This window comes from Calonectris borealis, chromosome 14, assembly GCF_964195595.1.
Source record: "Calonectris borealis chromosome 14, bCalBor7.hap1.2, whole genome shotgun sequence".
Lineage (NCBI taxonomy): Eukaryota > Metazoa > Chordata > Aves > Procellariiformes > Procellariidae > Calonectris > Calonectris borealis.
In genome coordinates this window covers 13,149,813-13,176,461 of record NC_134325.1, presented here as the reverse complement: position 1 = coordinate 13,176,461, position 26,649 = coordinate 13,149,813, and the positions used below count along the sequence as shown (strand labels likewise).

General features: G+C 34.5%; 1 protein-coding gene across 7 annotated transcripts in view; it reads left to right on the top strand.

Moving 5' to 3' along the window:
• ELP4 (elongator acetyltransferase complex subunit 4) overlaps positions 1–26,649 on the top strand; it is a 153,207-nt gene that overhangs the window by 63,033 nt on the left and 63,525 nt on the right. For 4 of the 7 annotated variants that reach the window (XM_075163267.1, XM_075163265.1, XM_075163266.1 and 1 more), the window contains 2 exons: positions 3,467–3,575; positions 6,293–6,399. In XM_075163267.1, the coding sequence (XP_075019368.1) occupies positions 3,467–3,575; positions 6,293–6,399 (216 nt within the window). Of the gene's footprint in view, positions 1–3,466; positions 3,576–6,292; positions 6,400–12,216; positions 23,467–26,649 lie in introns of those variants that run through there. The other 3 variants (XR_012675758.1, XM_075163270.1, XM_075163271.1) reach the window with 3 other exon arrangements.

Genomic DNA, 26,649 nt, shown 5'->3' with positions numbered 1-26,649 from the left:
CAAAACAAGAATCGGAGGACATATCTCTGGGTGTTAGGAAAATTTTGACAGGAAACCAGAGGAGAACTAGAAATTAGAGCAGAGTAGAAAAGACACATTTTTTTCCTAATCTAGATGAACCAAGATTGACTTGATTGATAGTAGTAATGATAAAATTGTGGTACATTAAGAACTCAATCCAGTAGAAACACAGAGTATTAATTTCAGTATGTAAGTTTGAGCATACAGGCTATACATATATTTGTATTGGTAGAATACCATGCGTTATACTCAGACACAGAAGATGATACATTTTGAACTGCTTTATTTGTAAATAAGTATTTTTAAACACACACAAATAATTACTCAAAGCTATATAGATTCTGCAAATAAATTGGTAGGACAAAGCAATCTTTTTCCATAATTGCCCTTCCCAAAAGCTGGTTAAACACATACGTATAGTTCCCATTTACATATCCAGCTAGCTACATGGATTTTCTTGGGACGTTGTTTTGAAAGTATACTTTGGTTGAGCCCAAATATTGCAAGTTTGTGCTTAAAAGAAAATGTCTGTCTAAAACAGTGAGCAGAAAGTAAGATATAGAATAGATGCCCAGCCCAGTCTGCACAACAGGGTTGCTACCATGTTGTTAGAATAATTACATTTTGGCTGAACTAACTAATTTAGAAAAACTGCAGTACATCTAGCAAGACTGAAAACTTTCCAGCACTGGGTTTGTTTTTTTATTATTATTTTTTAGTGTAATTTAAAACAATACCTCTTGTAGCTGCCAACAAACTCTTTCCCTGAATCTCCCCATTCCTGGCTTCCCTCCTAACCATGTCCTGGCTCACCTCCAGAGCTGCCAAGTTTATGCCAGAAGCAGGAGGTAGATTTGTATGGGGCTGGAGGAAGATCTGGAGCTCTGTTAAATTTTCAAGCCCAGATGGGGCAACATGATTTGTGTGTTTATGTCAGTATGCCATACATCACAACTATCTGTGTGCTGACGTCAGCTTTGATTGGACTTTAATGTGCTGAACACTGCAAACTAGAAAATACATGATAGATACAGATCTATGGCAACAATGCCACATAAGCAAATGTCTATTTGGTGTGGCGATTCACTGTGCAAAATATTTCCCAAGATACACTGCATTAAGCCAGGAGAATATTTTGACACACTTTAAAAACAAAACCAAAATCAACATGGGCAAACAGACTACGATTTAAGAAAGCAAACCTGTTCAGAAGAAGAGCTGAAACCAACATATCGATGTATCGTTAGGCAAATACTGAATTGCTATCCCTCACTTTAATCTTTCCAGAATTAAGACCAAATAGGGAAGATGCTATTCTTAAGATTCACAGGACTGTTAGTGATGAGGATACCTTGCTGATGGTTGAGCATCTTTCTATCCACGGTTTTTGTAACCCATTGTTATCAAAACCAGCAAGCAAACACGTTAGTGGACAGCAAACCTTTTTTCAAATGATAGAATATTTTTTTTATACTAAGAGTTTAGGTTAGCTTCCAGAAATCATCAGTGTTTGTTTATTTATGTAACAATTTTGCATTTCTTGCTTATACAAATAACATCCAGCAGCGTGCTGAAGAACTGGCAAAATACAGTAATTTCTGGTCTGTGGATTTATAGAGGTCACTGGCTACTTCAGATTTATATTTATACCATCTTTATGTGATTGCCCCTGTAGAATAATGTCACCAAATGTTTCCATTAAAATATAGTGTACTGTCTCTCTCTTCCTAGAAGAGGAAATAATTTGCAAGTCAGCTTTGATATTTCAGGGGTGGATATAATAACGAAGTTTAGGGATTGATGTATAGGCAGTGTTCTTTTTCCTCAGATCACTTATGTTACAGAAGGAAAATTCTGTAATATAACACTATTTTATCATTATCCATCATTAGACTTTGTAGCTAAAATTGAAGTTCCTTGATTCCATGGGGATAGATCATTTTGGCCTGTGCACAAGTAGCAGCTTTGAAGAGAGACCAGTCCCCAGGATTTAATGCCATCTGGCCCATAAGGTGGGGAAGGGAGGGGGTGTAAAAGTACCATGGGATCGGTGGATTTAGACCTTGTAACCTGGGATGAATTGAGCAGGACAGGCCACAAGTTACTTTATGTAGCGGTCAAAAAACAGAATTCAGATTATTCTTTGATGGGAGTAGGAAATGCTCACCTTTCACGTCTGCTTCGTAGGCTTCTCTGTGGCTAGGAAATACGCTGTTATTGAAATGTGGGTTCATGAAAGCAATTGGTGTATTGATCACCATTTTAATAAATCTGTATGTCAGTACAATGCATAGGCTTTTCTAACATATCTAGGGATGTTTCCCTTCTCTCTGCTCCTAATTACTTTATAAATTGTTATTATCAGATAGTTTACCAGTATTTAAATTCACCTTTCATAATAAGTGTCAGTCGTATAGTTTATGCAAGAAGTGTAGAATGTACAAAATGCTTTAAAATTAATAAAAAATACAAAACTATAACTTGGAGCTACAGAGCTAATTCTTCATACTTGGAATGGGTATTTTGGGGTGATTGGTCTTCATACCGCTGAAGGTATGATGTGTATAGCACCTACAGCCATCAAGAGCAAGAGTATACCAGGTGTCCAGGCAGCTTTAAGATAACTACTTCTTATCTTAAAGAAATATTTTGCTTTTTAGCACAGATTTGTCTTTTCTTTTTTGCTCATTAAATACTGACATCATCAAAGCGTTTAAAAACATTTTATCCTGAGTTACCTCTGAAGATCTCTGTTGTGACCTTTGAATGTTGCTTTTTCTGCTATATAAAATTAAGTAAAGAACACTATGTGGAAAACAGCTTGTTTAAGGCACATGGCAGTACATTGTTGCACAAGACATAAGGCATCACTTATAAATCGCAAATGTGTTGAGAAATAGTAATGCAACTTGAAGCTTTAGATTCATATGTTGTGCAGAGAGGAACTTTTAGAAAGAAAAATACTGGAGAAAATGCTTTGCTCTTCCATGGTGTTTGACTGATGACTAAAATGAATAATTGTGTGGGTTGTGCTTGCTCAAAATATTAGAGGTGATATGCCTAAGTGTATTAAAAAACAAGGTTTTCAGAACACAAACAAAAGCTGGGCATCTGACTCATAGTAGGAGTCAATAAGAGGTGCTTAACTGCCACATAGCTTGTAAATATCTCTGATATGAGCAAATGCTTATGTTATGAAGATTTAGGAAAATATTAATTTAGTGCTGAGTTAGCCCTTTTATGGTTTCTGCGTGTCAAATGCATGTTTTCTTTAGACAGAAATTTCAAGTCGTCTTTTAAAGAAAAAAGCCCTCTAATGTAATTTTGAAGTATTGATGACCTATTTTTTCCACATAGTTTGTCATTGAGAAGACCAAGGCTTACTCTGAACATTAATTACCTTTTTCATCACATAGGATGTGTATTTTGTTTCCATGTCTTACAGAATAAAGCAATTATGGAACGTGTAACAAACTTGTCAGATATGGTAGTTGGTCTTGAATCATTTATTGGCTCTGAGAGAGAAACCAATCCATTATACAAGGATTACCACGGTAAGTTCCATCTTTGGCAATGCAAAAAGTCTGCCCTGAATGTTTCTAGGGCACTTAGCAGCTTACCCTCCAGCTAGATATCTGCTATAAAATAGAGTTTGATTTCATTTTAGAATATACCTCTCAAATGTTTCCTCTTGCTAACCAGTCTTGAGTTAGGAAAATTTTCAGTAAAGTGCATTAAGGCTGCAAAGGAAACATGGCAACTCCTTGCATGTTGTCAAGCCGTATTACGGAGGCATGGCTCAATCAGATGTACATCTCAACAGGCAGGCTTTGGGGAATTCACATGCAGAGGAGGCTTGGCAATCATCTGACCAGTGAGCTGAACTTGTCATGAAATCAATACTTTTGATCTGCCAAGTTTTAAATAGAGAACACGGAAAAACATATATTATAGTAAGGTGAATAAACTGTTAAATGACATGCTGTATAAACTTTATCTAAAAATAATGTTCTATTTTTCAGCTTTAAGTTACGGCACTTACGCATTTAAAGAAATGAACGTGGATATCTGTGGCATGTAAAATATGAAACTAATTTTGGTAAAAAGTCATGTAGCCTTTCAAGTGACTTATCTTCAAAATGTGTAATGGTGTTTAATCTTGCATTTTGTTTCCCAAAGATTTTGTTAGCTGTTGCAGCAGAACTATTTAAATTTTAAAAGATTAGATTAGAAGTTATGTATAGCCAAAGCAGTGAATAACAAGCAGTTTTAGCTAATCCAGAGCGGTGCTCTAAGTGTGCATAAATTACAGCTATTATTATTGTGATACTACTGTAGTTCCATGGAAACCTTTAGTTGAAACTAAACTGCTTATCCGAAACCTGCTGTAAACATGTGAGAATGTGGCAGTGTTTTCTATAGCAGAATATATAGAAAAAGAAGCAAAGATGGTGTTGAGACACCACTGTGTGTATGCAAGCTGTAATTAATAAATCAGAGAAAAATCTTTTTGACTATGAAAATAGTGCACATTTCATTATCTGAAAAAAGGTGAATGAAAAAGAAACTGTGAACAAAAGCTAGAATAATTTGCCTAATTATTTTTCCAACTGTATAATCGTGATGTGGCATTTGTTTATGCTAACATAATTCTGTCAATGTGATACTCCTTTTCTCAGTACTGAAGAGATCCTTTAAGACAATGTGTGTTTTAGCAGTTATTTCCTGGTTTCCTGTAGAAATGTATGCTAAATAATTTTTGGTACTATTTAATAAAAATTGTATATGTCAATATACATAGCTTTTGAGGTTTAGGCAACCTTAATTTAACATTCTAAAAATAGGTATTTTTAACAGTTTTAACTTTGTGGATTCTTTTTGCTTGAGAATATGTTTTAAGATTATGTATTTACTGCAGATGATGGAAGATTTTTACATTACTCAAGAGAAGTTTGATTAAATTATTGCATTACTTAATGAATTCTGCATTAATAATTTTATTAAGCTGCCTGCAAATTTAAATGGTTGAAAAGTCAATAAAATAACAAAAGAATGATATAGATGATCCTTAAATAAAATTCTTAGAATACTGTATATAAGCAACCCTGTGTTACACCTGCTGTTCCTGTATGTAATAATTATATTTTGAACTCAAAAGCCAAACAAATAATTCTTATATGTCACTGGACTGGAGGCGGGGATAGAAGGTTTCAAAGTGTAAAAATATTTTTCTAATATTATTGAGAATTTTTGTAATTAGTACCCTTAAAAATGATGCTTTTTAAAGTATTTCAATTTTACGAAACCTTCTTCCCGTATTCTTTCTTTTAAAAAAATAAATAAAACCCTGAAAAAATACTTGCCTTATTTTAAATTAGGGTTTTAGTGTTTGGGGTTTTTCTCACAGCTGCCGTTTTCAAGTAAGATGTCTTTTCTAAATGTTCAGTATTTCCATTTAGACGCTGGCTTTATGAATAGCAAATATAGGCCAGTAATTGAGAAGCCCTGTAGAATTTTCCTGGTTTTCAGATGTAGAAAATCACCCTTAGGTTGTTCAGAAACTATATTAGGCTGCACAAAAACCATCCAGCGTCCTTGTCAGAAAAAATCAGCTTGAGTTGCAGCTGACAGAATGCAGAGCTTGCAGTGCACCTAGTACTGTTAAAAAGATCTGAACAGCTATATAAGCCTCCTGCACGAAGAAAACTTATTTCTCCTGGGATGGCATAGGGATTAAAATTTATTGAAAACCATGATCTAAATAGGTATTTTCCAGAAACTTTTTAAAAGTCATTTTCAGGGCACAAAACGAAGTACTTCTCATTAGAGCTTCAGTGGTTATCAGTAACCCATAAGCCTTGTTTTGCTGGCTGCTTACTGGTGCATTTAATAAAATAAAGATCACTCAGTGGTGCCGTGGGCAGCATGCAAGGTGATAGCCATATTTGCTTACTGTAAATACAAGAGAAAATCACACACAAACCGGCTGTAGTTTTGACAAGTATTAAGATCCCTCTTTACATCTGTACTTCTGTACCAAAGTGCAATTAGTTTTCTTCGCACAAGGATTTCTGTTTATCTTATTCTGCTTGATTACTTGAGTATAATCGCACCGTTTGCTTCATTGCTCCTGGTAGTAAGCTCCAGTTTAAAAAGGGGAGGATGAGTGTGTGTAAATATACAGAAATCTGCTGTAAGACTCTAATTTATGCATCTGGATGACAGCGTTTTCTTAATTTTTTTCCCCTCCTTTACTCTTTCTTTCCACAAGGTTTGGTTCATGTACATCAGATTCCTCGGCTTAATAGCTTGATCTGTGATGTGTCAGACACGAAGGACCTTGCTTTTAGATTAAAAAGGAAGCTGTTCACCATTGAGGTAAGACAAACAGTTTTGTTTCACTATTTAGAACCCAAAAGGTGGAGCTAATCCCATCTCTTATGTTTCGTTTTGTGAAATACATAAAATATGCATCAGATGTTGTAAATTCATTTCATTCTGGTTTTGCTGTTCAGAACGGTTTTATAAAATACTGTCATATGCCTTCTGATTAAAAATGTCTCATTTGCTGCACTAAATCGGTCTGTTATAAATAGTTTATTTTGGTTTAAAATGTACATAGAAAGTAGGCCACAACCTTCAATAACAAAGCGTGACATGTTTCTAAGGATGTCAGGAGCATATTTAATTAAATGTTAATGACTTGCTCTTACTTGTGTTAGTGGGTGGGAAAGTAGCTACATGTTATTACCCCAGTAGAGGGATTTTAATGTATAATGCTGCCTAAAATTGTGTGTGGTATGAGGGATAAGTGTCCTTATCAGTATTCAGAAACCATTTTCTTTGCATTACTGAAATCACCTTTCGCTCTTTTATGTCATTTTAAACACAGTATCATTTACACTAATGTCCTTAAGTAAATTTCCTACTAAATTTAAACTTTTTTCTGTGACCTTTATGCAGACAGTCCTGATAGAAGGCAGTAATACAAAAGATGTATTTCATTTTAATCTTGCTAAAGAGCAAATGAACATAGCACTATTAAGCAATTAGAGCTGATGTATTTATTAACCAAGTAATGCTTAGAGATGGAAGATGGCTTTCGGGGTGATGTGACAGTCCTCGGTACAGTCTGGGCAAATTTTTTTTAACAAAGACATAAAACAGCCAAGCATCCCTGACAAACCATTTTGTTTAATCTCTTTTCAAATGAAAAGCTCTTAAGCAGGCCACTTGTCTTAACTGCTTGAAACCATAAAAAGAGAGAATTGCCACCAATAAATTAGCATATTTTTTACTCCATCACCAAATGATGGTCAATGTGGCTTGGCACTGCTTTGGTGTTTGGGACTTCACCCTTAAGTGACCACTTTGGCCCTTATTTGACCCTCTGCCCTTTTTAGCTGGCCACTTGATAAGGTAACTTAAGGGTTCTCTCTCTTCACTTCCCCCTCCCTTTCACAATTGCAAGTAGCCCTAACCTATAAATCATTGAAAGGGCCCTATCAAGTGACAAATTAAGGTGCCCTCCTCCTAATTAATGGTCATCAATGTCTTTAATTATCTAATCCTATTGAGAGTAGTTAATAGTTAATCAGGCAGCCAGTTCTTCATGCAGGTCATCCCTACATGAGTGCTAGAAGTTTCCCAACTAGAGGTACCCTCTTCAGAAGCCACTTAAAGGCAAATATGTGAAGGAGGGCTTTTTTCCCCAAGACATTCCTTTATAATGTTTCTCACTTTCCAGAGAATGCGGTTAGTGAAACCAGGCATTGTGAGGTATTAAACCATTTTAACAACTGCTTTTGAGCAGTACATTAGAAACAAAAACCTTAATAGTCTGTGTTTGGTTTTAAAATACAAATGTTCTTACTGTTTTCAGAAGTGCAGAGAAGCGTGCACCCTCATTTCACAGCATAGTAAATTCTCTTTTATTATAGCTATGAATTAGAATATTTGGGGTTTTTTCCCTCACTATGAATCATGACTCAGAATATAATTTTTTCTGTTAGACGTATTTGGGTTTCTAATTTGTTAAGTAATTTGGAAGGGAAAAAAAAAACTTCAGCAGGAGGCTCTGTAAAAAGAATTGAATTAGCCATGGGGCAGAAGCATTGGAAAACAGGGGTGTAGTGAAACTCATGAAAACCTGTTGCCCTAGACATGCATAGATGACCCACTTGTATAATTTCTCCCTTCATTGCTCAGCTGCAGCCCATTTTGAATAACCTCAGGTGTTTTTTAGAGATATGCTTTCTATAAGCTGAACTGACAAAAACTAGCCATTTTTGAACATGTTAGATCACTGTCCTACTGTGATCTTCCTGTACACATTTCACTAATCTATAATACATATGTTTTTCTTCCTCATACTGTGTAAGCAGACTACAGCTAGGCTGACTAGAGCAATGAGGTCAATAAGAAAATGGGAGCAAGGGAAAATTGAATTAAGAAGGGGTGTGAATAAAGTCTTCTAAAATAGGTTTCTGCAGTTAGAATGTGATGAGTCAGCAGTCAGGTTTGATTCTGGTGGTAAAAACATAAAACGGCACAACAGTGTGTGTTACAAGCAACAGTGTGCTTTATACAAAGTACACTAAGTTTATGACTTCTGTAGTATGTAGTTTAAATGTGAAATGAAAATATATTTTGAGTACGTTACAGTTTTTGGAAAGCTTCTGCTTAGTTATACACAATTTAGGGTAAAAATATTGACTTCTACTTGAAATGCCACTTTAAAATCAAATTACATAAGAAAAGTTAGAAATATACAACCTATTTATGGCAAAATTTCTCCAGAAAAGGTTTATCATCACTAGACCATTCTTTTTTTACAGTTTAAAATAAGGGCACAGGACATGGTTTTTCTTATCTCTGGATTGCTCACCAGTTAAATAACTCTTTATGGTTTGGCCCTCATCAGTAAAAAACCTTAAATGTCAAGTCCATTTTATTAGATTGCAGTTTTGTGGGAGGGACTCCACCTCTTTATAGTCTGCAGAATCATTTAACTGTTTCAGTTTTTCTTGTATCTTCTTTGTCAAAATAAGATTGACTGAAATGTATTCTAAAGGGATCTTTTTAAAAATCAGGATGAAAATGTTTTTTAATGAATATTTATGAGTGTTCATTTTCCATTTGTAAATTATGAGGTAGACCCTTTCCAGGAAAACTTACATGTTTATGGTAAAAGGTGCAGTAGCTATATCAAGCTTTCCCAAATCTTCACACGTTAGTTACTAGCAATATATTATTATATGCAATATTATCAGAGATCTATCTTATGTGCATACCACTTTAAAGGACACAATTTTGAAGTTAGCCTGTCTAATCCTATTTCTTCCCACTTTGGAATCTTAATTAGAAGGAGATAAAAACCATCATTTGACTAAATTATTGTCTTGAATCTGTAGCAAAAGGTATAATCCGCAATTGGGCCAATTAGTGTACCCCATAGTTAGCTATGCTGAGGCAGGAAACTTGATTAGATCTGACACCAGCCTAGTTCCCACTGTTGTTTTGCCAGGTATGATGGTCAGACTTCAAAGGGCTTGAGGCATCAGCAGGGCAAGGTTTGGAGGCCAGCTTAGGTCCGGTCGTTAATCTCTCTGCTAAAACCACAGCAGCCCTCGCACAAAACAAGCTTACACGACACAATCATGCGGTATTAAAGTTTGGGTTGAGTCATGCCAATTTGCCTTTGATTTTCTGATGATTGACTAAAAGATGGCTACATGACTAGACACATACTGAAAGTTTACTGATTAGGTAAGTTCCCCAAATATTTGAAATATTTTTTGATTTCTCAGTTAAATGATATGACAACCCCTTCATCTTAATGAAACTTTTCAGCAGAATTGTTCTTGAAGTACTTTTTGCTTTGTTTGTAGCTCTGAATGTAACTTTTATCAACATTTGATAAATTTTGTAGGAACATTATGTTCATAGTTTTATTTGATAGAACTTTATCTTTGTTGTTCCAGAGCCTCCTGTATCAAAACTAAAGGAATCTGTGTCTAAATTTGATTTTTTCACTCGAAATTTCTAAGGAAACGTTGTTTGTCTTTGTTATGTAGGTACGTTTATAATTACTCGCAAAAAGGGAATTTCCTTTTAATTATTTTCCACCTCACTGTTGAGTAAAGCGCTGTTCCACGGCTGTGATTACATAAGTGTTCCTTTCTTTTGCAGTCTGATTTGTTGAAATATTGCAGTAACAGTGACATGTTTCCATTCTGAGAAGAGCCTAAGGCTGCTTTAGTATTATTCCAAATGATTGAAATTGCCATCTTGCTGACTTTCCCTTGGGCAGCTTAAGGCCTGTTTACTTTTGTATTTGTTTCACATGTTCCTCTGAGTTTGGCTGGCAGGACATCATTACCTGGTTTGACAAGACAGTTGGAGAAGATTCATATTTGATTAACTCCCTTTCTTACTGTCTGGTCAACATAAACCTCTGAAATTGCATATTATACTTTTGATAAATTCAGCTAAATGTTTGCAAATAGGAAAGTTTGTGAGGGGTTTTTTTTAATTCCCTAGTTTTGCTTTACTGATGATTTTTTAAGTCTTCAGGTAACAGTTGATTGTTAATAGTATAGAGAATAAGCTTTTTCCTATAAGTTGTATAATGTAGTTTGTCTAATAAATAGTTGTTGTGAATTTTTTTTTATTTTGATGAATATACAAGTAAGAGCCAGCTAATATGATTTTCTTTTTAATGGCTATATAACACCTGTGCAAACCAGAATAAAAATCTTTAAAAGACAGCTCAGTTTGAAGCCAAGTGTCATATACTGTATAAAGAACTGCCACACAGCAAAAATAAGTAAGTTTCCAGAGCTTAATGTGTGAGTTCAGGAGATTCTTTTCTGAGAGGTGTTTCCTAACAGGAAGAGAAGAAAGTCAGAATTAGAGGAGTCCTATGGCAGGAAAGTTGCTGGTTTCTCAGTGGCAGGCAGATACAATTTGGTACTATGGAGCACACTGCAGTGCAGTTCTCCTAGTGGTAATTGCCAGAGTAAAAGGTTATGTCTTTGGAAGGAAACATAATCACAAAAAACAGCAATTGAGTGTATGTAGAATTAAAAATAAATGTATGATTCCAAAGGCATTAAAATAATGTCCTTTCTTCATCTATCAATAAAGGACTATAAGAAAATTAATGATTGCCAAAATAAGATTTAATTGCAACTCCAGATATTCATGTGTATGGTATCTGTCCAGCATTGGTATTTGGAAGAAGACTTAAAACTCTTTTCTTTTAAGATGATGAATTTGGCAATTAAAACCAGGAAATACGTCTTAGGTAGCTTCCATCTGAAATCTCTCTATTTCTACTCTTTTTTTTTTTTTCATTCTATCCCTTTTCATTGCTTATTTTATACAGATATACTGTGGTAAACTTCTTATTTGCAAAGGAGAAGTGCAATTAGCCATTTCTATAGATTATTTACCAAAACAGGTGGGTAAGACCAAGTCAGAACTAATGTCTGCAGTGCTTCACTGTAGTATTAGCATAGCACAGGTTTGGTCCTGAGTGATTCAGGAGATGGTGATGTCACTAAGTGCGAGAATTGTGCTCCCGGAAACATTTTGTAATTATTCATTAAACGCATCAAGAACAGGTATGGACAGAATAGTTTAGGGTTATTCGTGAGCTATTTCTTCTGGAGGAACAAATCAACCCTATCACTAGTACGTATGGGATCAGCATATATTTAAAATACGCACACGTGCCATGCCAATCTCTGTATCAGTGAGAATTAGAAAGTGTCCGCTCTACCTCTAATAGCATCACTTCTTATAGGCTTCTTCCAAGAAAATTTGAAGCAGCTTTCACTAATGACTCACCCTAATCCTGATTGTATTTCACTGATGTTTATAAAGTTGAGTAATTTTGTAAATAAACAAACACATTTGAATTAATGAACTATTTTAGGCAATATTTTAACAAACAGAATCTGTGAGCCTGAGAGCTGACAAAAGGCAAAACATTGGTTTATTAGAAATTTAAGTAAGGTGATAGTTCTATAGCAATCGGTCGGTAAAATACAGAAATGAATTCTTGTTCACTGAGATAAAGTTCACACAACGTAACACCAAAGCTAATTATGCTACACGATACATGTTGTAATACTGGGAGCTTAGTCAATATACCTTCATATATAGATAAAAGCAACTCTGTATTTTAAGATTGTGCACTGATGACATTACAAGACTTGGCCCCGTGTTAGGGCCTTACCTCAGAATGGAACCTGCTTTTACCAAGCCGGAGGGTAACACGGTTGTGACTGCCTGGCTGCCCAGTGCCTGGAGCATGGATGAAACTTTACAGGTATTCCTGGTTCAAAGGTGAGGCAGAACTTCTCTGAAGTGTTACAGAAAGTGTATTTCTTTAATTTTCTAATGTAATAAAATCTTGGAGCCTCTTGTCCCCATGTATTTGAGAACACAAGTACCCTTGGGGCTTACATGGAAAACCTCTCTTTTTCCTCAGCCTGCCTTGAGCAGATAGCATCATACCTGGTAAACTCTAGTACTGGATGCTCCACTTCAGCTCAGGGACTCAAATGCAGGGAACTCTGCATATAAAACTAAACTTTCTAACAGAGAGAGGTAAAACATTGTAATAAAATTCAGCTGAAATTTATGCCAGTCAAACCACTGTTGCATTGATTTTTCCTGTCCATTTTCCCTATGATATTAATAAAAACATTACCACTGGCTTATTTAAACATGATCAAAAGATAGTAATTATAACACTGTAACATTTTCTTAATCTAAAATTAATAATACTGCAAAAAGATTCTCCTGCAAAACTAATTCTGTCATAATTCCAAGCTCCATTCTGCATTATTTCATCTAGTAGCCAGTTCAGGTTCTCTTTACCTGGTATGGTGTACTTCGCTGAATTGTTTTGTCAGATGCTGTCAAGCCAACCTACCATTGTTAAAGAAAATCAAACTAAATCATTTTGGCATGAGCCTTCCAGGAATAAGGCACAGAATATGAAGGGTTTGATGAAATCAAGGATTTGATTTCAATATTGTAAAAGACTGCCTGTCAAAAATGTATTACATTCTTTCAAACAATTTTGAATAAATAAATGTGTTTAAAATTGTGACAGTATGATTTAGATAAAGTTTTGGGAGATGTTTTTAAATTATAGTAACTTGAGGTAAAACAATACTTGGAATGCTCCTATTTAAAAAGAAGATACCCTCTGAATGCTAATGGTACATAGAACTGAAATCAAGTAATAAGTTTTATGTGATATATGGAATTTCAGAACACTTGTATCTTGTGAACATGTGGAAAAATTTAATTTGAAAGTATCGCCTTCTTATTGTGTAATACTGAATAATGTAAATTAAGTTATTTCAATATTCTGAAGTTGAATACACGTAGGTACTGTTAACTTTTAGATTGCATATGAAGATTTGTAATATCCTGAAATTTATTTCGTAATTAATTTTGTTTTATGGGTTGTTTGACATTATACAAGTATAACATGAGGGCTCCATTCAATTTTTCAAAACTTTAACACTTATAATACAGTGCATCTGCAGTTCCTTGTCAGTAAACAGAACTCATAAATATTTTTATTTAAACAAATAATTATGTTGTTTAGAAATATTTATACCGTAATTGTGTTGTTGCAATGGAAGAACATGCAACAAAGCCATTAATGCAATTAAAGGTCACTTGTACATATTGTAATGGACTGCTCATTCACAGGATCTGTGTTAAGGGTCAGTGCTGCTGCCTGAAATGGATTGGCCTTGTTCAGTCTGTAAATAAATGGGTCAACTTATCTTGTATTTGCCAGACAAATAAAGGAGTTGACATATTCCCACTTTCTTAGTATTAGAAGACAGGTAGGCTAAAGAGATCTTTTGTAAAAATGTTGGTTGGTAAAGATTAAAAAACTCTTTATCTACAACGATTATATTTTTCACTAAAGTAGTAGTGTTTTTTAGACAAAGGTCTGTGGGTATAAGTTAGAAAGATATTGATGGTGAGTTATTAAGAAGCAAAAAGAATTAAGCACCATATTCATAGTCGTTCTCAGCAGGAGCTGAGTGCCACCTCCATTAAGTGCTCTTTAAAATACCACCAAATTTTAATAAAAAATATGATATTTCATAATTATATAATGTTCTGACTTTCAAATAATAGCTAATTCAATCATTCCATTGCACAATAAACAGATCTCTGAATTGTATTTATCTCTGTAAATGCAGAAAATAAAAATTAAAGCTTATAGGAAGTCACATTTCCTCAACCACAGGCCTGTATCACACATGAACCTTATTGAAACGCATTGAAGTAGGAGTTCAGGGCTGTTACTGAAAATTGAGAATAGGATGACTTTGCATCTCCACATGGAAGACGGGCATCCATCTGGATCTTCTTGTCTCAATACTGTTTGTTATGCTTTTGATTATTGATCTTTGGGTAGAAAGTGATTCAAAGTACTCTGTAAACTAGGAAACTGTAAGATAGCCCCGTCGAAAACTCGGGAAGAGTTACAATGTCATTTTGTAGGACAACAGAGCAACATTGTCAAATGGTTGCTATGACTAGTAACATGCTTAATCAAGCAAACTCCAAAATGTTTTATTGTAATTTTGCAAATTCAAGATTAAGAGTTAACATTTCCAGTCTTATGAAAATATTAGTGATTTTGGATGAACATAAATCTGTAAGGAAACCACAAAATTATGGTTTCATTAAATTTTTCACCTCTACAAGAACTGTTCCATACCATTTTGCTGATCTATTTATTTTACTGATTCACAAAGAATATTACCCTTTACTGAACTGTTAACATACAGGAACATTTTTTTAATTTTATTTTTATTGAGGGCAAACTAGTCTTATTATTCTTAGTCTGAAAGACTTAAAAGTGCCAAAAAGAGACAGGAGAAAAAAATATGCATAGACTGCAAAGTACTGTGGGTGAAGAAAAAAATGTTCTATAACTGTTGTGCAAATACTACTTTCTGCTTTGGCCAAATTATGGGGTATTATTTGTGATTGAATTCCAGAGTACATTTTATTTTGATATTCCTGGCCAAAAGGAGTGTGCAAAAAGTAGATTGTCATAAGCAAAATGGCTGAGGACTACAGTGCCTAAGGCATAAATAAACTTAGATTTTGGTCATGCCATCTTTATTGCTGTCTTTCTCATAGTTGTTTTAGTTGCATGTTTTTGATTTTTTTTTTAATTTGCTTTTTCTTGGTTGTATTACATATGGTTTTCAGAGAATTCTGTTATCATGCGTAATCCAATTTAAAATTTCTCATTGCATGTTAAAACTTTTGAAATACCAAGTGAGACTGTCTCCAAGAAGAAAAATACTATTTATTGCATTTAAAGGGGTATTTCTGGCCAGCTTAACATTAACATAATATTAACCCCCTTCAGAATAATAGCTTGAATTTGAATGGCCAAGTAACAGTTCAGCTTCCTCTTTCTTCATTCTTTCCTTCCGAAGAAAGTGAGCAGTAATTGTATAGTGTACAATAACTAAAGCTTTGTATTGATGTCCATAAATACATAAATACATAAAGTGAATTTGGGTGCCAACTTATACCACCCATAGAATGCTTGACTTTCAGAAAACAGTTGGTAGTACTCGCTGAAAATAATTCACTTTAAATGCCTCGTTTCAGATATTTAAGGTTTGAGAAACCTATGGTTTTTAGCTTATAAAATACTCTCTATGGGCTCTTCATCTTCTTTTATCCTGCTTCAAGTCCATTACAGCAAAAATTACTGAAGGATTTTCACTCTGATGTTCATAAAATTCATATGTTTACAAAACAGTTGCCAAATGGACTTATCTTTTTCTCATATTAAGCCACTAATCTTTGGGCAGTATGTCTGCTTGAGTCACGTTTAAAAGTAAACGCAGAAAACAAAAATAAAGAACAGTTTATCATTTTGAAGTGGGAGGATGTGAGTATTGCTGCGCCAGAGAAATCAATTTCACCTTGCATCCAAAAACAGTGCTTGCTTTTCTTAAAACAACCTGATTGCTTAATATTTAAAGTTTTAACATCTTTAGTAATCTTTGCTAAGGAGCTGTACATTCACTTGTTCTGAAAAAGATAGGCTTTGTGTAACTTCATATGAACGTTTGAGGCGGACAAATTGGCCATGGTAGCTGAGTCTTGAAGGGACTTCTGAAGTCTCCGTGATATACCCAGAATATATGCTGGGGGCTTGAATAGAACCTTAATGGTGTATTTATAAGCAAAACATTTCATGTGGTTCGATAGTAGCTATACAGTGACCTGCCTTGTCATTGGGTTGGCTCCAGACTCTCCAGCTGGAAGAGTTAAGAACTGTGCAGTTGGCAGATAGGCTTGGGGTCTGTGAGTGACAGAAAAACTTTAACAACGGCGGTTGCAATCCACTGTTCTCAGTCAAGGGTTACAGTGTTCCAGTATAGTTCTCGGACACGTACCCTTACTTGCTTTTATTTGTGAGCCAACACACAATTAGATGAACAAGAGGAAAAGTTTTGCTTGTGTACTGAGTCTCACTGGTATTTCTGGCTTTGAAGGGCTTCTACGTGCAGCCTCAAGTTTGTATGGTTACCTGCGTATTGGTGGAAAGTATAGCAGAATATGGTGATTTAATACAATATTCACCACTTTTTATTTTAAATCATGTGTCACATAAGAGTGGAAAGAATTAAACTAGGGAAGACCTTGTTCTGTTATTTTTGTTGGCCTAAAGACATAGGTGAATTGAATTCGCAGTGCTCACTTGCAGATTGAGACTGGGAACCAAATAGGATGTGGTGAAGCTACACTCTCGGGACTGACCAAGGAAAGTCAGCTCGTAGCTATAGCCACAGCTTGTCCCCATCTTGATATACAGTATGTGTGATGTATAGAATAAACACATCCCTCAGCCACTTGAGCTGCCATATGTTACTAACTGAGCAGTATTTTATTTTCAGCTCTTTATTGTGTGGTGTTTGTTATCCGTTGGTTGTATCTGTTCTTTCATTGATTTATTAGGGTTTTAGTAATGTGTTGCTTAATCAATAAACACTGCAGTCTCTTAAGTCAGTTATGTCTCAGGTCTGCAATCTAAAGCCCCTGAGGCAATATCAACTACTTCTTAATCAGTACTTCTACCTTTTAGTATAAGGCTTTGTAATTCTGGGCAGATTACAGGTTTCCTATGCTGCCTCAAATGCCCTTTCACAACCCTTTTGCTACCAGAGTAGTGTGACAGGAGTTATATGAGCTTTTGCTGCTGTAATATAGGGAAAAATGGTTCTGCTTCTAGGATGAGTGTTTATTAAGAGATACGAACCAGTACTTAATTTGTAATTCTTGTTGCTGTCAAAATAAGGAATTAATAAGAAGGAAGTCTAATATTTGTATTTAGATCTGATCCTCAATAGTTGCATAGCCATGGGCTGTTTGTGCTTGGTCTACATCATCTAGACTAAAAATAGCCTTCCTGTCATTTTATTGGCAGAGTTTTAGCTACTCCTTTAATTCTGTTTAAAAATGGATAGAGAGAAAGACAGCATAAATATTGAATGTGTGCAGAGATTCCAGTAAGTAACTAACAGGAGGTTCCTGATGCTTTGAGAGCTGTACAGTTACATGGAATTCACGTTTTGCTTAAATAAAGAGGCATTTTGTAAATGACAATCATCTTTAAATGTGTTAGGTTAGTTTTTATTTTTGTATTTGTACCATTAAAATAGCTATTTTAAAATATCTAGACATTAACAGATATTTGCTTTATTTCTATTAGTGTCCTGCTTAGGTTTTGTTCTTTTTAGGTTTCCTTTACATTTTGATAAGAAATTACTGATGAGGTATTTCATTTATCATCAGTTAAATAAAAAGCCACATTATTTCTAATTTTCTTTTAATAAAGCGAGTTTTTGCAGAGTAAGAAGAAAAATCACTACTGCCTGTCGAAATCTTGAACAATAGTCTGAAAAATTAATTTTGTTATGTTTTGTTTTTTGAAAACCTGTGGAAACAGTGAAGGAAGAATTGGCTTGTTCTTGTTCTTTCTGTCCTAAGAAAACATGGGCTACTTTAGGAACTTTCAGGACCACAGTTACCGTATAGAAAAGACACAGTTTTGAGGTGGACTTATGTCTGTGTTGTCTTTTTCCTGATCTGAGAAGGGCATTCTGGCTTTGAAAAAGCCATGAGAATTAGATTCAGGTTACTGAAACGCCCCTAAACTTACAAAGGAAAATTTTTGCTGTGTTTGTAGAATTAGGGTCTAAGGTAGAAGGGTTACACCAAAAGGATTTTGTCAGTGGATTACTTATATCCTTATATAAGAAGCACATTTTCCTTGTGTAGTCTGAACTAAAATTTTTACATGTACCATGATCTCTTCTACTTTTGCCTCTCCTGTCTTGCTCATCCACACCATGGTGTGTATTTCCTTTAGGACAGTATTATTCTGCACATTCAGTTTAGGAGTTGTTGTGCTCACACAAATACATGTATCTGGAATACTTTCTTGCAGCATTTATTTAGTTTTTGTTATTTTTTGTTTCTCGAGTTTGTGTTTTGAAATTATATTGTTACTTTACAAATTGATCCAAAACATTAGCATTTATTGAAGGTGCAATAAGAGAAGATGTGTTTGAAAGTAAGTTATGTTAACTGCTGCTTTTATGGAAGGTTCTTGGTGTTGTTACAAATGAGATTATGAAAAGAGAAGCAATGGAGGTTGCAGTTTTTACATTAGAGCATCCGAAGTAAAGCGAGTAGTTGCATTCCATCCGTTGCAAGTGCATAGCGTTGACATAGGAGGGTATCAGTTTTCAGAACAGAGTATTTACTGGCGAAAATTAGGCATAACTGGAATATTGTTATATGTACAGTCTAGACATCTGGTAAAAATATTTATAAATAAAGCAAAATTTGGACAAAGCTGGAAATAGTCAGAGATCATTTTTATTGAGAGAAGTATTGCTGTTTCTATTAAGTGTTTAGCTAATGAATGTTCAAACTATTTTATGAGTATTTTTAAAGCTTTTTTTTTCCTAAAAGAAGAAGTATGGTTCCATACAAAATTACATTCCTAAAAGGTTTACTGTTCTCAGCATAATAAAAATATCGTAAAATTACTTCCTATCTTAAAAAATCAAACAAGCTATTCTTGTTTCAAGTTTCATCTAATATATCGTTCCGTATGGTTGTATGATAAACACATTATTTCTTGAACAGGAATTAAGAGTAAAGCTGCCAGGAAGGGGTTTTGTTGTCAGAGTAGTTCCCGCCTCATGTTTTGTAAGAGATTTCATGGTCCCATTGTAAAGAGTGGATGATTTAAAACGTGTTCCCAAGATAAACTTTCCCATTGTCATTAATGAGGATGGATAATACTGAGTGACAAGTGCATTAGGAATGACACAGAAAGAGCTGTTAGATTTGTCAGAGCATATCACTTCAGGCAATGAAACTTGAGGACATTCTCTTTTAGCAATTTTTTGCTATTTATTAGAGAACCAAGGATTGTGATTGCTCACACAGGTGGATTTTACTGTTTTGTTCATTAAATATTTAGGTACCTTTGAAAAGGTAAAGGTGATAAATATGACCATTATACTTCACTGTGAGGGGTGCAAATGGTTGCTTTGCTTACAAATAATTCAGCAAAACTAGTATACCTTTTATTTGTTTTAAAAATGTTTATTTGGTGGATAATTTTTAATTTGCAATATTTTTAGTGAACAGGAATATTTGAAGTTATAAGAAATGCTCTGAACTGTCATAGTGAAGCTTCTGGGATAAAGAAGCGTAAAATTAGGACACTATACATGTAATTTACATTGACTTAAAAAATTTTATTTCTCCATAGAGAAAGACTTTTTAAATATTTATCTCTGAATAATTAATAATGTATGACTTTTTCTGGTATTTAAAATCTTTCCAAACTACAACATGCCTATCAATTTCCATTTTGAACATGCAATTGGTCACTTTTTCGCCTTGATTCATCTTGCCTGGCTGCCAACCAAATTTTGCCTCTGTGTACCTTCTTGACACTAATAATGACTGAGTTTCTGTTCGTTTGCGTGCAAGATTTCCCAAGCGGCAGTTTGGGGCTGGGATAAACTATCTATCATGATTGCGTACAACTAATCTGCCTCAACGAAACCACCCAATGATTGAAATTGCATTTGACAATTCACCTCTCCTTGGCGTGCCTGAGGTGAACATAGCTACAGACCATCCCCGGAAGGGCACAGCAACTCCTCCATATGTTGGGGAGGATCCTTTTATTTGTGTCAAGAGACTTTTAGCAAAGCATGTATAGGCAGAGATAATTTTTTTTCTTAGATTTGCTTGTTTTCAGATACATGGCTGCTGCTTTCTCCTAACGAAAGCGTTTTGGTTTTATGAAACATTTTCTGATTTTTAATTCATTAAAGCTGTTAAACTCTTTCTCTGAGATTAACCAGTGCGATATTGGATGTATAGGAGATTCAAAATTCAAGAGGTATTCAAAACGTCATGTATTGTTTGTTAGAACATTATGCTATTAATAGATCAGTAGTGCTACTCAAAGATCAGACAAGATGCCTGTTACCGTGTTGACCTTTACCAAAGCTTACACCTGCTTGGAGCATTCTGATAATACAGAACCTAAGAAAGAATGACAAAGCAAAATCGGCGTCTGTCATATAAGAAATCTTTTCATTCTTTTCCAAATGTTAAATTAATTCATGTTGTTTGTACTTACTGGTTGAAAAGCTGTGTGTGCAAATATGATCTGACAAAACAGACCCTTTATTTCTGGGTAAGATTACTCAAATAATCTTCAGAGTAAAAAGCTTTCTAGGATTGCTTTTTGCAAAGTATTGTTCTTTTGTATGAAGTCACTTTTGTCATAATAATTTAAGTAGTAGCCTATGTCATCAGGAGTGCTGCTTTTCATTAGTGATGTGTATTATTAGCTCCATTGGATATAATTAATTTGTTCTAATACAAAGTTTCTGAATAGTTAGGGTAATAAAATTTCTAGGGAGATAATTTCTTTGTAGTTTTCTGTTATAGTTCCAATATATTAAGTACACTGTTTTGATATATGGGTCCCTTCCAACTCGAGATGTTCTGTGATTCTATGATAATCCAGATAGAAGATACTGAAGAATTGCATTCTGGAATATGTTTTGATTTCTCACTGTTTTGTGTAACAGCGTGTTTTGCTGTATTTTTTGTATTTCAACAGAAGCATAAAGATCTGCAAATTGTCCTTTCAAATAAGTACAGACCATTCCTGTTGCTGAAAAGGGGAGTTTCAGCAACTCATAAAGGCATGACTATCAGCCTAATTTTCTTTCTGACACATCAAGTCGTACTTCTCTCCTTTCTTAAAACTGAAATACGTTTTTTCAAGCATTTTAATTCAGCAGATTAAGTTCAAGCTGAATTAATAATCTTTTTGAAATGCTTGACAGCTGAATGTAGTACATGTATCTATCTTAGTTGTGGGGAGAAAGCTAAGTAATATGGGTATCATGCTTTCTGTAGCATTTCCAGCCAACAAGTCCAGAAGAATCAGGACCCTTTTGAATATATAAATCATTAATCTTAGTAACCAGCTGCTCTGAAGGCAGGGAAGAATAACTCAGACACACAGCCATGCTCAGTTCACTTGTTACAGTAGCAGTGTACTAAAGCTACCCATAATTTATGTCTTGCTTTCCATATTTATTTATTTATTATAATTAATTTTGTTGTCGACCTTTTTTCTTTGAGTGTACCTCTATGGCACAACACAGTGCCCTGTATAGATGCTGCTATCTCTAAACCAGCTCTCATCAAGCAATACTGCCATGTTAGACCTGGTAGCCCAAGCAGAGCACCACTTAACCACAGCTGTTTGCATCATATTGCCTCAACATGTTCTTGGTTTTTTGTAGTAACTATTTGGTTTGTACATGATTCCAGAACTTTTGTTTTCCCCTTGGTAGTAACCATGACTTCTTAAAGAATAACTTCTTAAATTTTTAGTCTGGATTTGAGATTTTCTTGTGTATTCTTTCCTGTGTGTCATCAAAGCTTTATGCTATGACTTGGCATAATGACCTTTCTCATATGTAATAGTTCTTGTCCACATCAGAAGAAATAGGTGTCATAAAAAAATGAGAACTTTTTCAGGCCTCTGCTATTACATATTCAGTAGCTATACTGTTTTTATGGTCTATAAAACAATATTAAAGGGGTTTGGAGGTCGCAGAGGAGTTCCATCCTGTTACCACTGCAGCGCGAAAGAAATTATGGGAGAGTGATTTGCATTGTTGGGGTCTGCAAATTCATTAACAGTTTGAAAAATGAGAAGTTCACATCCTGCTATTCATATTAAAGTAAGGATTGATGCTGGTTAGAGAGTTTTTCTTTAATCTTGCTTAAAAGGAGTTTGATGCTCGGTTAATAATAGAGTCCTAAAATGAAGTATCACAATTCCAGTTACTTAGACATTTTTAATTTTTATGCAAAAACTTACAAATCTGACATTAGAAGCAACTACAGATTTAAAAATAAAGAACATAGCAGTCTGGGATATTTTTACGGTATATTTAAATGTAAATCTTGAAACATTGGTGAACTGCTGATTCTTGAAAACATTGTTCATAAAAAAAGATGATTTTGCTTATGATGACTTATGAGTATACATCTGCTTGTCTTGATCAATTCCTCTGTGTTAGTCTGAGCCCTTTAGTCACTTCTCAGTGCTTAGATTTTCTTTTTTAGTTTCCATATTCCAATTTTGATTTCTTAGATAGTTTCTATGCAACAGTTCCTTGTCTATCTAGAAGCGTACATGACAGCTCCTTTCTGGGAGTACTGAGTGGCAGTGACTGAAAGGACAGATTGCTGGTTTTATAACGTGCAGTTTTATAGTACTATGATTTTGACTTCTGGTGTGTTCAGCCATATTAATTACCCAAGAATGGTTTCTGACTTATGACTTCAACAAAAACCTAAGATTAATAATATATTAAATACATGGTAACTTGGTCAACTACACTTTGGGGAGCACAAACACAAGTTTGTTGACCACTTCCTAATTCTTAACAGTTAGCCTTAAACTGAAGATTTTTTTATAAATCTATGTGTTAAAGTGTTCAAGATACTTTTTTGTCTGCACCAGTTTTGTTAGCAAATGGGTCATAGTGTCCCGATACGTGCTGATGACTTAGCCTGGTGTATTTACAAAAGATCTGAGTTTGAAATTATTGAATAAATTAGTTTGGTAGCATTGTAAGCATGACTTCCTGTCAGTTATTACTTCGTATCACCTAAGTATATCTTGCAGTTTTACATAGTTTGTTAAATGTAATTATGTAGTACAGTTATTTCATGTATCATATTAGATATTCAAGAAAGATGTGCATTATAAAGAAAAGGTGAAGCTGTCCAAAAGGAGAAAAATTAATGTATTATCTTTTTTTAAAATAAGCAGCAAGCTTTAAAAAAAGATCTGACTTTTTTTTTTTTAATAATCTTGCCAACTTTAATTGTACACTTAAATTTATTTCATTCATCTTCTCACACTCAGTTATGCCCTCATCACCAACTCGTCCTGACCTTAGGATCTCTAAATGTATTTATGTGCAATTATAGTAGTCATTGAACAGACATTTTAAGATGAAAATGCAGTTATTTGTAATTTCTCCCAAGCAACTTCTCTATATTAATCTAAATAAGATCATTAGATGGCCCTGTGTAAAGTATTTACAGGCAAAAAGAAGTTATTTTAGTAAAAAAAGGATTTCCATGTATTTCGTCATGTTGTTTGAGTGATGCATATTGATACAGTTTTTATAATTCAAGCATTGCAACCATTGCTGGCACAGGCTTTAAGTGCTTGCACATTTGAATATAGCACACAATATGGCATGTATAAATGGTGTCATATCTCACTAGGTCTTTCCACTGGAAGTCAGTAGTGCCCAAACTAGATCATAAAACTTCTCTGTCCTCTTGAATGTCACTTGTGCATGGCATTTTAGGCTTTAAAAGTGCCTTTAGTGTTAAGTGTTAAAGTGTTAAAAGAAACATTTTAAATCAATATCAGACAAGACTGTTGGGATACAATGAATGTTTTTATATATGAAAAAGAAACATTTCCTGTTTTGAAAAATTGAATGCAAGTTACACTGGAAAGTTACAACCTAAATACATTTATGAAATAGATAACTATTATGGTAGCCTTCTAAAGTATCAAGATGCAACAAACAGCAGGAATCACAGATTCCTCTGTGGAGGTGGTCACTTCAATTAAGATGAGATTGTTTCTTTTAAGACAAACATATGAAACTTTCCCAAGTTCAAATTAAATATTACCTGAACATTTTTTGTATATACTTAAATATATATTTTCTTACAAAGTGGAAAGTTGAATAGTAAACTTATTTATAATAATCAGGCTCTGACAGTACTTTAATGGATTTGGGATTGCTAGGTCCTATGGGTATTCCTGCATCCTAAGTAACTACAGCAGTTGTGATAGCAATGAAGCTACTGGTAAGAATTCTTCAAGATGTTAAAACGTCATAAACAGCAGATAAAGTTGATGCAAATCTAGTCTGTAATTCAAGGAAGGCTTCCCCATCAATTTCCATATCTACACACACTGTGGTGATTCATAACAATGCCTTTGTATTACAGAAGCATAATTCTAAAATCCACTTGAAATTAAATTATTGCTTTCAGAGACTGAAAGTAGAATAGATTTTAAACAACTTCTTCTCTCTGTCGTGTTGATAAAACTTCACATATTATCGATCCTTTGAAAAATACACAGCACTATACCAGCTACTAGGAAGAATTTTAACTGTTATCCCAACTGAAACCAGGACAACCACACATAATTGCAATTCCTGAGATATGACAGGTGTTAAGAAAGTGTCAACTTAAACTTTCATTCACTAAAGACCTTATGTAAAAATGTACAAAAAACTCATTTTGGGTTTTTTTTTTGCAAGCAATGAGAGCTGTTTACACAAAACTGCACTGCAGAGGCTGCTGATCTGTGAAACTGAGCAGACCCTGTATGTGTTTGTGCAAATGAAATCAATAGAAAGCTGCATGAGCATCCGGTAGATATGTCTATAAAACTCATACCCATTACTTAGAAAAAATCAGATAGTCTGAAAGTAAAATAATAGCAAAGGCATCGTTTGCCCTTTCAGAGAGTAGGATGAATCTTAAGGGATTGGATTACAATTACGCTTAAAACCAAGGATACTTTGGCTTGGCTAAAGTTGACTCCAGGAATTCAGCTGATAACTCTTTTTCAGTTTTTTCATAAGAGCAAGTGCCCAAGTAGGCTTAACAGTAAATGGTCACAATGTGTCAAACATAGTATTTTTTTATAGTATGAAAGAAAGGACATGAATATATCTAGAGAGAAAAACATCTTTTTTGAGGCAAGCAATTTGTTGAATTCTCAAAGGGTTTACATACTAGTTTAAGAAAGACATGATCATTGTTCAGGTTATTTGCTTAAAATATTAATAGTATATCCTAAATGCATATGAGATAAGACTGTGCAGTCAGTTCCAAATAAAGTTAAGGCATGTGACTGAGAGAACATATGGGACTTTGAATCAATTTTGGGTTTCATCAGGTATGATCTATGGCAGAGCAAACAATACTAATTACAGGAGTGTTCCTCAGAATGACTGACTTACACAGAAGTCTTAAAAAAAAGTATAAGAGCTAGCAGAAGAGAGCGTGCAAAAAAAAGGTGTTGCATCTAATAGAACAACAGAAAAACACCAAAAAAATTATAGCATCCCCTCTTGAAATTTAATAGTGATTTTTCCATCAGAGCAGTCTGTCAATACATTGTGATATCGTGATATGTTGCCATGTTTGTGTTTCAAATCTAATTTTGGGAAGCCATTCATTTTTAAAAACAATGTCTTAACTACTTTCCAACATTTTCTACTGAATTTGCAATACTACCATACATCGAGAAAGCTATTGGAAAACATTTAATTAGCAACACTTATACTATAAATTTTAATGTCAGGATGTGCTTTATATACAATTGCGAACGTTCTAAAAACAAAATAAATAGAACTAGATGTAAAGTGATAAATCTGGCCACATAGACAGCAGTTGTGATGTATATCCTTTATATAATGCTATGTAGTTTATATCTTTGAGCTGTGGTCACTGTTTTTTGGCAGATGTTCCTATTCATCCTGTATTCCTCTTCATCTGCCCACCTTCCTTGTCTTTGTTTTAAGAATCATGATAGGAAAATCCAAGTAATCTTGCTCTTCAGACGAAGACCCCAGATAGTGGAATGCCTTTAGCAGCTGGGTTAATGCCTTAACTTCTTTACTGCTATACTTGATTAGCACCAAACTCTCTTGGCTTGCTATGAATATGAACTCGTTAACAAAAGAAAGCCAGATAGTCAGTCTTATGTCCTAGAGATTCAAAGGAGGATTCTCCGTCCTCTGGGATGGAAGATCAACTGACATCCAGAACTTCAAATCAAGCTGCTTCAAATGCTGTGGGCACTGCCACTGACTGTTTTCTGAACTCCTTAGCAACATAGAGTCCTTGTGACTTAATAGTGTTGATTTG